This window comes from Anser cygnoides, chromosome 11 (genome assembly GCF_040182565.1).
Source record: "Anser cygnoides isolate HZ-2024a breed goose chromosome 11, Taihu_goose_T2T_genome, whole genome shotgun sequence".
Classification (NCBI taxonomy): domain Eukaryota; kingdom Metazoa; phylum Chordata; class Aves; order Anseriformes; family Anatidae; genus Anser; species Anser cygnoides.
The window spans coordinates 18535803-18550901 of NC_089883.1; the positions used below are offsets into that span (position 1 = coordinate 18535803).

General features: G+C 36.5%; 1 protein-coding gene across 7 annotated transcripts in view; it reads right to left on the reverse strand.

Annotated features, from left to right (window-relative positions):
* The window catches only part of TCF12 (transcription factor 12), a 162524-nt gene that overhangs the window by 50537 nt on the left and 96888 nt on the right, over positions 1 to 15099 (reverse strand). For all 7 annotated transcript variants that reach the window (XM_067004144.1, XM_067004141.1, XM_067004143.1 and 4 more), the window contains one exon: positions 1874 to 2009. In XM_067004144.1, the coding sequence (XP_066860245.1) occupies positions 1874 to 2009 (136 nt within the window). The remainder of the gene's footprint in view (positions 1 to 1873; positions 2010 to 15099) is intronic.

The window sequence follows — 15099 nt, forward strand, 5'->3', positions numbered from 1 at the left end:
TTTACTGGGACTTTGGGAAAAACTTGAAATTCATGAATTTGTAAGCACCACCTTCCCATGTCCCAGTTACAGCCTGGCAGATTCAGCCTTGACAGAAAGAGGAATGTTACACTACTGGTAGTTTGAAAAGGGTAATATACTTTGAGTTTCTCCTTCAACAAAAAATAAACATGAGCACTACTCTGAAAACACCATGGTTACCTTCATTATGTCTAATTTTATACCTGGAACTTAACAAACTCTATACAGTCTGCACAAGAAATTGTAACTTAATCAGTGAGGGAGAATCCTAAACCAGGTTGTCTAATTTCTATTATGTACTTTAATACGTAGTTGTTTCATACACCTCCTCAACTTTTCTTTCCATATAATGTCACTCTGTCCAGCCTTCAAAGTCACTGTGTAACAGACACCTTGCTACCCATAACCATAGCAAGTTACTATTACATTAGTTTCTCAATAAAACTGATTCAATGGGGGCTAATAACAAGAACAACTTATTGTTGTTATTGTGTTATTACAAGTCTTTTCTATGGAAGTTTAATCAACCTTCCAAAGAGCAAACAAAATATTTCACTTAACTTTCACTGAATATTTCACCGAACTTTCCTTAGATTGTTCTTCTTCTAAAACAGATCTGAAGAATGTCTGTATTTGGTTCTCATATTCTAAGGAACATGAATACTTTCAAACACATTTGTAAAGAAAAGCAACCCCAGATTAAATGGTGGTTGTCTTGACAACAGGTTAAATAAACTACATGAAAATGTATTTATATGTACATATAGGTAAAGTTCCATAGTCACATTTTTATAATTATAGATTAAAAAAAAAAATGAAGCATGTTCAGGACTATTTTGATGCCCAGAGAGTTTGCAATTTCTAGTTAATACTCAAATTGCTTCAAGAAACAATTTGCATTTGATAAAAACAAAATTTTGGGTAAAGCATGGTTTAAGTTATATGGTTCCAACAAGCAAAATTTTCATAACAAATCTGAGTGCTACACAGAATAAAGGACATTCAAAAAATATGCGGAACTAGAGCAATCACAATGACATAAAATGCCAACATTGAAAGATGGTAGCTTTTAAACTGGAATATCAAGTTACAGTCTCTCTTTTTGTAATTTTTTTTTTAAACATGCATACCCAACTACTTAGGATACTCCTACAGCAGAAATGATAGAACAGCTGGCTCATTCTTGATTCCCTAATTCAACAGAAAGACTTTAGAGCTATGAAATATTACCAGTGACTACAACTGAAAAAGAAAGCTTTATTTATCAAAAGTATCTCCAGAATACAAATACTGTTATAGTATAACTATTTTAAGCAAGTTCTTGCCTGCTTATTTTGCAAGGTAGTTGGATTTTACGGTAAACTACTAGTCTCCAGTTTCTAAGAACTTTAAAGGCATGTTGAACCAATTACAATGAACTATGTATTGCCCTAAATAAAGTTACTTTTAGCATATAAAAGGATAATTGTTTCCCCTTTGTGTCTTTCCCCTACTAAATAATGGTAATGACCTCAAGGTCAGGCATTTCCAGGAGTTAATGATGGCATGGGTTAAGGGCACTCAGCTGGTCATCAACTCCTATCCATCTGTCATTATTGCTTTTGCAATTAAGGTTTTTATTGGAGTTTCTTGTTTGTTTTATAAGCAATACTGAGCAGTACAGAATTCAAACCAGCATCTCAAAGAAAATTTCTATAATTCTGCTTTCTCTCTCTTATATAGCAGTTTGCTGTAATTTGAATTGCTCAGTAAAGAGCAATTACCGGTATACAAACTGAGCTGTCAAAGAAAATAATAAAGTCTGCAGAAACGCATCACGAATGAAAGTTTATAAACTGTCTATATTACTCACCAAGAGCTGGTGAGTCATGAAGTGGTCTTCGGCGCTGATTTGTACCAGAGAAAGGGTAGTAGGCTGTTCCAGGTTTTCCCGAGGATGACAGCTGACCTGGACTTCCAAGACCCATATCTGACCGAAGCAGGCTAGACTGCAAAATAGACAAACAGAAGTAAAATTAAGCTCTGTAATAATTAAGCTGTTAATATACCAGGCTAACAAACTATTCACTGTACATACTATGCTTGCCATTTACAGGCATTTACTGGGTTCTCAGCGAAGGCCTTTGAATTCAAAAGAGTTAACTTTTTAAAATTAGCATTTAGAAAATATACTGCTGTGTAATTCAGAAAGGTGGAGCGAGTTTTGCTGTGAGCCTCCAAACAACATAACCATTTCTGTTTAAGAGGCCTGAAAGAAACAATTCATACTTAAATTATAAACAAAAATCGTAATACTTGGTTTAGTTTGCAATGTCACACCATCTATTATACAATATAAACATAACTGATAAAAACTGCTAGAAGTTTACGGTTTGACATTAGGCTTTAGCACATACTTAGAAATTCAAAGTTATATTACATTCATAAAAACATGGAAGAATCATCCCAAAATATCAAACAAACAAAGGAGATAACAGATTAATGCACAGAATATAAAACATTATGACATTTTAAAAACTTCAACAACGTAGTTGAATGCTTTTTTGTTTCCTTTTCATGCAGTAAATATGAAAACATCCTAAACCGTTAACAAGTGCATTATGTATTATTTGGACTTATGGTATTTGGATTTCTGTGAAACTGAAATGACTGCTGGTGACTTATGGGAACCTAGTTTCTTCCATGGTCAGTACCATACTTAACCTTGTTTTAGTCGAAAAATCCCCTAAGCTGGGGTAAAATTCAGAGAAGTGTTTGTACAGGGAATATAATGCTACCAAGCAGTAAAAAGGCATTTACTACAGCTTTAGCACTACATGTTGCATAGAACTTTCCTCCTACACCAACATCCATTTGGTATTACACACAGCTCAAGTCTCTTTATTTTGCTTTTTATATATTTAGAAAAATCAGATGGTGTTTTATGGTCGCCATGGAACCAGCAGTCTTCAGATCCAAATAATTTGATGCTCATTTCTTAATACTAGGTCACTATGCAGTCCAGTCCTCATATTGTGGGTGAGGTAAAACATATAGCTGTTGGATGGCAGTATTACAGCTGTGTTTGCCGGCATTCAAACTGCGCTAACATTTCAATTACTAGATGATGCAAGACAAAATCTTCTGGCTGGATTAACATTTACACCAAAATAAGCCTGAAGTGTCATCTCCTTTCAGCCCCACTAGCGGTTCCCAAGCCAACTTTCCTCCTCCTCTTAAACCACTCATGAAGATAAAGTCGATGCACACAGCAGGTTCCCCAGGCTATCAGACAGGCACATCTACAGCCTGGGTAACAGCAGCAACTGCTTCAACACCACCGCTTTCTAGGGCTGCAGTAGCTCTCTGGAACATGAGCAGACACCATGCCTTCCGATTCTCCTCAGCTTTCATATTAAGGCCTAAATAGGAAAACTCTATCTTGTGAAAAGCGTTACTTTCAAACCAACACCGTCTAAAAGAAAATATGACACTAATTCTGTTCTTATCCTAAGAATTAACCAAAAAGTCAAACTTGACCTTCAGCCCAGGAATATCCAGGACTGAAGGAAAGCTTCTTTGCATGGCCCTTGGGGACGAAGTACTGTGATTGTTATTTCGTGTTGCAGAAAGAAGGCCCCACGGACAGCACCACAGAAAAGCTGAGGCTGGAAGGGACCTCTGGAGGTCACCTCGTCCAGCCCCTGCTTGCTCAGAGCAGCTGTCAAACACAATTAGGAACTACAGCCCACTCACACTGAAGACAACGCTCCCCACTCCCTTCCAGCATCTTCCCAGCACTAGGAGGGACTTAGGAAATACAACGGGATCCATACAGAGACCTCCAAAAAGGAAGTAGGAGGGTTTAGTTCCTATATTCACAAGGGGCAGGCAAGGACAGGGATGGACACAACAAAAAACAGTAAAAAGTCTTCAATTCACTTCTATCAAGCCATTCCAAAAGACGTGTATCTGTGCCTTTTCCTAACTTAACCTCCAGCTTTCACCTCATACCATTTGCCACCCTTGCTTTTGTTCTATGTATTCCAGTTCTTGACATTTCCACATTTCCACTGGAACCCGAATTTCAAAGAAATATGGCTAGTATGAACATAAAATAAGTGCATAGATAATATACATATCCAGTACATCCCAAACTGTGCAACCCTGGCCTATATCCTATTTCGTTAAGAATTTTTATCCCCCCTCTCCCTCTAGGAAGACAAAAAAGGACAAAAACCCCAAACAAACAAAGAAGGCCAAACCAATTAAACAAACAAAAACACCACCCAAGAAAAGCATAACCTTTGTCTGCCATTCCCACCACCGAATGAGGCATCTGTTTAAAATTTTGTAATTACTCCTCAGTCTTCCCGAATAAAATAAAAATAGATGTCATTAGTTCATCTTATTGATTTTTCTGCCTGTCTGAACCAATTGAGAAGCAATATTGATTAGGACTGATCCTTTCCTAAGGGCATCTGATAAAGAAAGGAATACAAAATACCACTGAGGATAGCAAAAAAGCTTTGTATTATCAGCACCAGGCTTCTTCTGCCTAACTGCCTGGGGTCCCTGCACAGAGGCGAATCGCTTACACACGTAGGCTGCGACGTTCTCCATAGAGAACGCTCTCACTCCGCCGAACCTCATCTGCCAAGCACAGATCCAATTACTAAAGAATAATCAATGACTGGTTATTCTGAACACTGCCCAGTCCTGTTTGGATTACTATTATAAACAAACGGGCATCATTCCTAAATAAGATAAAAAGCCTCTTCAGATTTCGTAAGACATTTCCAACTTCAAAATAGACAGGAACTTATTTAAAGCAGCATTTTTCCCTAGGGAATGTGTGTTCAGTAACCAATCCAAAGAAAAAAATAAAAAAGGCTTTTATTACAATCAACTACAAACACAACAATCCTAATTCTAAAGAGGCTGGAACAGAGAAAAGAGGTAAACGTGACTGCTTTACTTCTCAAGTTCATCTCTTGCAGCAAAATAACAAGAAACAGTTTTGACAGCCTCAGGGGAAATGGCATGACCTGAGTCCAAAAATAAAAGGCCTTTTTTTTTTTTTTTAAAAAAAAAAAAAAAACACGAACAAAAACCACAAGGGCCAGTATCTAGACAAATGCTTTGAAGGGGTGCCTTTCCTGAAAAGTATTCTCAGAAAAATGAACTGTAGGGAAGACACGTATGCAAACGCTGCAATGGTGAGGTGGAGGAAGAAGAATCATATCTTCATATGATGGTGGGGCAACATGGCTCTGTCCGTGTGTATTTATGCGTCTTTGTCACAGAAAACAAGAAATATTGCATTGCAGCTGCCCTTGCCTGTATGCAAAGTTAGCTTCCATTCAAACTAACAAGCTATATCAAAGTGGTATGGCTGGAGTACAAAAAAGAACATGCTCCTTGCTCAAGGTATTTTAATTAATTATTATAAATTCATTCTTTCAAAGAAACTCAGAATAAAAGAAAGTTTGAGTACTTTGGAAGTTGTCTTTTATGTAGCCCAACTCTTCCAACCTCTAGGATCCCAGTGATACAATCTGATGCCAAAATACCACTCTGCCTACGATGAACTTCCACGACACCAGCCAGCAGAATTCTAGCATGTTGGTAAACAGTTCTTCGATTTTCTTGCTTCAATATATAAAACCAAATGTGGACATGTCCTTATACAATATTCCTTGAAGCTCTCAAATGCTTGGTTTATATGCATATAGGAAAGCCCAGATACATGAAAGCAAACTACATGAACATTTTTAATGAACCCTCTCCATAGGCTTCACTACTGTATGGAACGCTTTACCATTTCAAAAAAAATCAGTGTATTCTAGGCAGTTGGCCTTGTGATTCCCTCAAGCAATCAGCATTTCTGGTAGTCTAAATCTTGCTCATCTTATTTTTTAAATGCAAGCCCATTAGGAAATACTTTATTAATGTAGCTATAGCCAAATTATGCACTAGTGCAATCCAAATACAACTGCATGCCTTTACGTTATTATTTTCTATCAAAAGAACAATATGGTTGAATAAAAGCATTAGACTATTCTATGTAACCAGATATGACAGGGACTTTGTGTTGGCATAAAAATGCATTCTGCTGTGGAAGTGAACTAAGAGTTGCACCTTACAAACAAGCTTAGGTCTTGACACCTCCTCCTTCCCCTGCGCACCCCCAAAAAACTGCCAACTAGTTAGCATTTTTCCTAGCTTTTGGAATTAGTTTCCTTTTCAACAAGTTTATGCAATTAGTCCCAGTAGTCAGGCTGCCCCTATTTAAGGCGGGCAAACAACCAAACTACTTAGTTAACCCAAGTGTTTAGCTAACAACTGGGGCTTAGATACATTACTTCACTACAGTAAAATAACACAGAAGCTCTCATCTCAACCTAATCCCCCCATTTCTTGACTAGCCTGCAGAAGGCAACTAGACCAATTCTGTGAAAGAGAGACACACTATGACATGCTTGTAGACAAACTTCCTCAGCATTTCCCAGAATTACGCAGAACAGGCAGCAAGTGCACTCCTTGCCTTCCTAAACACGTGAAATCCTGCACTGGCACAGCAGAAGTTTAATGTTCTGTTGCTTTTATTCAGCAAGCCATTTGGGTGAAGACTTCTGAGGAACTGAAGAACATATATAACGTATCTTACTGTTTTAAATGTCTTGTCTTACAGATAAATCTGACAATTTGCATGGACTAATTTCAAAGAACACAGCAAAATGGAGAAGTCAAACTCTGCCAAACTTGCAAGGTCCCCCCCTAAGTTGTGCACGTGGTTACTGCGACGCCAAAGGAAAAGCTAGCACAAAAGTAAAACACTGAAATAACTGCTCTGTGAAATACTGGTACAGTACAGAGGTTTGGGCTGCAGAAAGACCATTCATCCAGGTTTCATGTTATCCAGTTTAAGCCATAAATATAATCAAGATACAAAATGTTGAATTGCACTTCACTCAACTCTGCAATCTTTGGCAACTGTAATGAATATGCACTTCAAGATAGAGCTGAACTTGGGAAAAAAACTGACATACGATGTAAATTCATTTTAAATTTAAATTCTAGAGATATGTTTGCAATTATCAGCATGTTACTAAAGAATCTCATCCTGAGAATATCATCAAATAGTAATGTGAAATACAGTGTTACCATTTTGAGAACAAAGGGACCCTGAATGAGTAATCAATAGCAACTGGCAGAAAATGAGGCATTAATTATGATCCTCTCTAGTGTTTTGTCTCAAACAAGGTTTCATTAAATATATTGTGCTAACCTGTACCTCTTCAAGCCATTACCAATAGATTTGATCAGATACATTTTTGGTCTGTTTCAGGAGTAGCAACATATCAGAATTAAGAAAAAAATTGTCTAAAGTATTATATGATAAGTTAAGCATTTTTTCTTGATCAATTTGAAGGAAATCAGGGGTTGTAAATAAAACATCTCAGGAGAGGATTCTCTAACAACGTGTCGATAATTGCAAACATATTTCTCATTTTAAAAAAATATTCAGATCTTATAATCTTAATGTAGTCTCTTGAAAATTTAATTATCACCTCCTATGCCTAAAGTATCATGCAGGTTTGAGAAGATAATGACAGTCATCCATCAACTGCATCCTGCCAGTGTAATCAGGCTAATCTAGCTCGCTGGAGTAAAAAACAGCTACCTAGGGTACTAAACACCGAAGTGATGCAACATCGTAAACAAAATAACAGACATTTAGTTTAACTGTCTTCCTAATTAACATCAACACTGAAAAATATCAGGGTATCAATACATTGCTTGTTGATATATTGCAATAGTATATCAATAAAGGTTTTTCTGGATCATCAGGAGCTGCTTATTCTGTGCGTATGCCTAAGCAAAATCTGCTACCACAGCTAATTCTGTTTGTGTGCATATAGTGTTACTGAGATTGATCAGAGAGACATGGAGGGAGAAGAGGATATCATTGGAAGAAGTTATATACGAATCCAACTACATTTTTTTAGGCAGTAGGAGAGGTAAAGATCGAATGTGAAGGGATGGAAACTCTGTGTGTTTCTTCGGCATCCAAATGGATTTAAAGCACCCAATTAATACAACAATGTAGAAAGAATACCTTCTTTCCCTCTTACGTGACAGTGGTTTCCCCGCACTAACACCACAGATTGGCAAGACTACAAATTCTGTCTTCCACTTGTAAAAGCAGCACCCTGCTGATGTTGGTGTCCAATCCCCGAGGTTATGCTGGCTCAGCTTGTCTTTGCTCATTCCCCGGGGCAAGGTATTTTTGCATTGCTCACTGAATTCTAGGAAGGCATTACTAAGCATTGTGATTGCAGGTCAGGCTCCCCTCCCTTTGCCTTTGAATCTCTTCGCTACATTACGAAAACAGTAATTTGAACAGCTTCCTTACTGTGATTATACAGAAGCACAAGGTTTGTGGAGAACTGCAAAATGTCAGAAAAGAAGCAGCTGAGGGTTTATTCATCTATTCTTTAATTTTATTTATTTATTTTTTGGTACCAGCCTTCTTGCCTTTTTCTATGATTACAACATACAAGCATGAGAAATCAATATTATAATAAAAGCTTGTATGCTGAATCTTATTTTACAGAAGCCAAACTAAAAAGGATACTAAAGCTCAAAGTATCCTTGCATCTGCTTCTCCCCCTGCATCTTCAGCAAAATTATTATAAAAGATTTTATACGATTAGTATAGTTCTGTATATATGGTGTGGAAGCTGTGTTATCTCCTCTCCCACACAAACAAGAGAAAAATGTCTCAGACTCCAGGAAGTCAGAAAACGTGTAAAATAGCAATGGCTCAGAAACTATCATTAATACAGCAAACAGATAACTGTTAGGACTTCACATGCAAGACCTGTATGTTTTCACATATGATCAAGCCGAAGTTAATCCCTATACCAGCCAGGGGTTACCAAATGGACAGTCAAACCCTGTGAATATTTATCTTAGGCTACAGTCCCGCCCTCTCCCCCACTCCTTAACAAATGTTGTCCTTCTCCCCCTGCTATTTAGAAACCCGTGGCATTAGGAGCACTACCATCTTGAAAAGCACTCTGCAACACATCGGAAACCCAATCCGAGATGGATGGCTTAGTTCCACAGAAGTGGAATCAAAATGGCAAATCTGTATGTCGTCTTTCCATCCGCTGACTGCCTGTCTGCTCAAGCTCCAGTCTTTGCTAGCCCATCCCAGGCAGGAAATGCTAAATCACACATTGCTTACACTATTCTTAACTCCCCTTCCCAGTTCCTTTCAGGGCCTGTGTTCATCTTGAGAGCAGTAATCTGTGCAGATAAAGAGTTCGAGATGGGACTTTCTCTCTGAAGAAAGAAAGGAAAAGTAAATGGGGACTCAAGAGGTTAGACAGAAAGAATAAATGCTGCAAGAAAATCCAAAGGGCACTCCAGCTCATTAAATCGAGGAATGGCTGGGAGAAGACAAGTGAGCTCATCTTTTCCCAATCCTGCCATTATACCATAAACACATAATTGAGAAGCACCCAACTTCAGCAGTAAGACATCTAAAGGCAAATAGCATTTGACAAAAAAAATACATATATGGACTTAACTGGATGCTTCTTTCTTCCTTATGCAGCAACATATAAAATATTATACATATTGATGTATAGGATATTAATTACCTCAAACATAATCAAACAATCAAAACTTAAAAGAAAGGAAGAAAATTTGCCAATCATAAATAGTGTGAGAAAGGCAAACAAGTAACAGTTTGTCTGCTTGAAAACATTCAAAATGATTCCTCCCCAAACTGTTCCCTTTTTATAAATAGCATCCCCCACCTATAACTGATTCCCAACACCTGCTACCCAGTTCCTTCGAGGGGATGTCTTCCCTGATTAACTTCAGGTGGTCACCTCTAGCTCTGGAAAAAGAAATTACATTTGTGTCCAGTACATTTTTTAGGTTCTGTCTACAAGCAGGCTCCCTATCTGCTGAAAGGCAGGAAATATTTTCCCAGTAGCACAAGAAATAATTCAGTTCTAATAAATCATAATCAAGCGAAAATTAATATCACTTGATTTTACTTGAGAAGAAGTAAAATGGAGCAAAATTGAACTCACAATTGGACACCCTACCTGCCCTTAAACATATATATCCCATCTCATATCCTTTTAAGTCAGCATCAGCTAGCAGAACCCAGAGCTGCTGCTTCAGTTAACATTGCATCTGCCTTTCCTTCAGAAGCCACGTTTCTAGGAAACTGATAGTTCAGCTGTAAAAATCTGTTTGGGGGAGACACTTGATATCAAAGGGGTCAGAGAGGAGGAGATTAAAAGGAGAAAATATACAAAATAAAATCAGTTTGTCAGCTTTAAAGTTATTTTGGTGTTAAAAAAACCCACAACACTAACTTTTTTTTTCAGTGCTTCCATAACTCTGTATTACTTGGATTTAAACAGACATTATGGTCTCTAAACTGTTCCTTAAACCATGTGAGGTAAGAAGAAAAGTAACTAGCACTACTACTTGTAGTCTTGTAAGGCCCCACAAATAAGAAAGATCGAGATCATCACGTACTTCTCTGCCTCTCAGGAAGATCCATCTAAAGCAGCTTCAAACACACTGCCAACAGCGAGTAGGAAGAGCTTTCTTATGGCTGTTTAATAGATATGTTGATTTAAAAAAAAAAAAAGAGTAAAAGCATTTTGTATACATAGCTGATGCAATTTGACATCTTTCATTAGCACTAAATTCTAATTTATTTTTAATTATGAAATGGTAGCCCCTCTGCAGCACCTGTGCTTTCTCATTAGCTTAAAGTGTGTATATTTTCTTATTACAAACACTCACACCGATATGTATATTCTATATATTTTTTCAATATCTAATAAAAACAACCAGTAACTCATTCTACCAGTAGCTATTTCAAAATTTGGAAGTAAAAAAAAAAAACAGCAAAAACAGAAGGGATCTGATACACACAACGTGCTTAACATTCTTCAGAGAGGATTATTCATATTCTAGCATCCCTTTTCCTAGAATATTATTTTCCTTTACATTCTACTGCCTAGGTGTGTTCTAAACATGCCTTATTTTCTTATTCCTGAGACAGTTATTTAAATTTGTATTAATTTAAACCCTTCAATTTAGTTCACATATATATATATATAAATCTTTTCAACAACACTACAGCACCATAGGAGCAGATGGTGCAGCCTCAACATAGAGTAACCATTTGATTATTTCTCTCAAGAAAGCTGAAGAGGGACGGAAGTGTTACAGACAAGCAATAAAAAAAAAGTTTAAGGATATGAACATAGTTCCCGCAGAAAGAAATGAAGACTCCTGAAACTCTGTTAGTGTGCATGAGAAGACAGTGCTTGCATATGCAAACTTAAGACATGCATCAGGTTACCAAGAAGAAACTAAGAAGCACTCACTAGGACAATGAAGATACACCTAACCTATTTGTTCTGCACACTTGTCCATTACTTTTCATCTTCTAACAAGACAGCCAGCGTTCAGTATTCCTTAACAAATAATGCCAAGGTGAAGCATGTTAGCGGTCTGGTACAACAACCCTTGTATTAGAGTAATGAATTGTTAGAAACTTGGCAAACAAAATTCAGAAGTAATTGCAAAGAGAGACAGTCACCCTGCTATTTGAGAGCTACACCTGCAGATGGAGAAAGATTTGTTTGGAGACTATCATACACATGTAAAGAACACACATTTCAAACTGTGATTTGCTACAAACACATTTTTCTTCCTTGACTCACACATTTTAAGTAACATCTCAGCCATCAGATACCACTAAAACGCTGTTCTATCCCAGTATTCACAATCACTCACTTCTTTCACTCTTGCTCATTCCAAGTTTTGTTCTTGCACAATGTGTATTTCAAATTTCATTTTTCATAAAGTTCATTTTTCCATTTTTGTCAGTAAACCTGATTTTTGACTCACATATATTCACTCTGAACTTCTAATACACACATTTTTGTCTTGTTCTTCCAGATGTTCCATGCTACCTGACACTTTACTAAAAAAGTTCAATCGTCTGCATTTTACTACATACATGTCTTATAATCACGTACTTCATGAATATATTAAAAATACTTCTCAGTTTGTGCTAGTCACAATTGTATTCATTTTCTTTAAGCAGCAAGTTAGCATCTACATCCTTCTACGGATACTTGCTTTCACTCTTGCTTGCATATTCCTCACCACTTCATCAGTAACACAAATTGGCTTTTTTGCCTACACATATTAGGGAGAGCTCTTACATTCTCTCCAAACAACTTAAACGTTTCCCATCACAATAACTAGGCAGTGAGTGGCAATGCTGGAAAACTTTCAGTACACAACTTACTTTCACAGTCACAATTTACATCACACAGGCTCTCCAGTTTGTGACTTATGCACAGCTTTGCTCAATGGTACTTCTTCCCATTAACTATATTTTTTATTTTCAAATAATAGTAATACAACAGCTTACATCATCTAGGGATTTAAAATTAAATATTCACATACCAAAGGCAATCACAGGTGATGCGGAACGAACATGAGAACATCACATTCTCAGATAGTCTTTTATTCTTTACGTTTTCTCGTTTTTATTGTGGTTGAAATTCCTCTCTACATTAATTTTGCCTTGACAGTAATATTACTTTATGGAGTTGCTCAACTTTTATAACACTTCCTCCTCATGCAAGATAGCTGTTGGAATGTCCTGTGAGACACCACTTTGTGCAGCACTATAGCAATACAATGTTTGTATTACTCTTGCTTGTATTGCTCTTCAGGCATGTATTCTGCTCAAATGGCTTTCAACTCTTTAAATTTGAAAGAGGCAAATTACTTTCTATGCAAATGCAAAGTAACATATACTTGCAAACATTACTTTTGCCAAAGTGATCCGTTAAATTGTCCAAAAATAGGTGTTAAAGGCATTTTTTGGTGTATTTCAAGGTTCTTGTACTGCATTTGGTAAGAACCATCATAACTCTGGTGGTTTTTTTTTTTTTGGTACAAAACTAAAACTACCTTTTTGGTGTGTGAAGGATGTTAAATACCATAAACTTCCAGTCACGAAAGACTATATTTGTTCTTTAATAAATTGCTAAAACTTGCAGACAAGATGCAAACCTCTTAAAGTCTCATTCAATTGTGAAGAAAGCTATTCTTAAATGAACACAGAAAGGTCATGAACTTTTGTAAAAACAAAACAACCCCAAAACCGCCAACAGTATGAATTGCCATTGCTCAGCCCTATACTATATTAAATTCTGTAATGCTTTACAGCACAAGTGAGTCAGGCATATATAAATTTAGCTCTGAGTAGTATCCAGATGACGAGAATGTTTCTATGTTGAATCATAGCAAAGGTGAAAGATGGATAAGTTTGTTTCAAGTCAACTTGCAATGATACAATAAGCTAACTTCTTCTCCAAGGTACTACTCAAGTAACAGCATATATTTAATTCAATTTATGAAACACAAAACATGCTCTAAAGATGCACAAAGGCTACTATACCTCTCGATGTTCTATCAAAGCATATATTTTGCTCCTGATATACAAGAAAGTGGGAAATCCTGAAAAGCAGTCTGAAATAGTCGTATTATGTTTACTTGAAATATATTCCCATAAGGAATACTAAATATGGTGATAATGTGCATAAAAAGTTACTGTCATCCTGCAAAATTCAGGCTAATTTAATAATGCTTGATGTGCCTTACATCATGTTCCAATGATGCAATAATACGCTGCTAAATGAGTCACCTCGCATTAGCTTCACAGAAATAGCAGAGCTGATGGCTACTGAAGGGAAAATGGTGTAGCAATATTACTGGAAACATTGATGGATCATCTTTCTACTTTTTTTTTTTATTCATGCAAAAACAAAGATTCTAAAGCAGCCATATTTATTACCAATAGACACAAAACTTATAATAATAGTAACAGCCAGAAATGAGTTAAAAAGCTACCTGCTACTACTGAATTAAATACATATATAACCTACACTGTAACATAAATACTTAATATACTCTTCACATAGTACTCTATATTTCACATTGCATGAAATATGTGGTAGTGTATGTGTATTTCATACGCTATAGAGTGGTACACATTTCATGCAGTATTATGTATATAATTTTACATATATTAAGTGAAATGTATTTAAGACAAATATAATCCACAACTCCTTCCAGCAGTCACGTAATTTACAGGTTTATTGTAAATTAAGTTTTCTAAATGAGTTTTATAACACTTAAAGTGTCCTATCATCATATAAAATATACACACTAGTGTAAATCTGTCTGTGAAAAAGATACACTTCAAACAAAAACAGGTGAATGCTGCCTCTTAGGCTCCTAACATCTACCATATTTAGCATTCAATTTTCTCTCGCGTTGGATACTATGCGGACTTGAAATTACCATGAAGGGATTGAAAATGTGTTATTTCCGCATGTCCAAAAATCTATAATGCCTACTTTTTATGCATGATTTTTTAGAATTAAAATAGAACATTAAGGGGAAGTCACAAACAATTTACTATCTTCAGCCTAGTGATGCCCATCTCCTTACACCTCCTCTACAGTCAGTGGTGAGAGACAGACCCATAAGGCACAGAAGACCAGCCACTGCTGGGTTAAAGGAGTCTGTCTGCCAATTTGGCTGGGAACTTCGAGACATCAGGCTCATGAGGACAGTTTGTTACTGTAGTCTTCACAAAAGCTATCAGAGAAGTTAGTCTAACAGTTATACAAGTATTCCACATTTATATCATTTTCATTTAAAATATTACGCAGATTCTTGGCATCCTTACAGATCAGAGCTGTCAAAGCAAAGTGCAATGACAGCTGGATAACTTTTGGATAATACTGTAAACAGAGTCATGTGTTCAAGATCTAAAGTCTAATCTCATTCCTTTTACATAAGCTACAGTGTTCAGTATTATAATTACATAGCAAAGAAAACCCTCTTTATAAAAGAAGCTTTCTGAAAAGTTAATCTATAACCAGTTTAACATTTGTTAAAGGATGCCATGCCCCTCGCAAATCTTCAATTATACAGCCAGCAGAAATGGTGGAATTACAC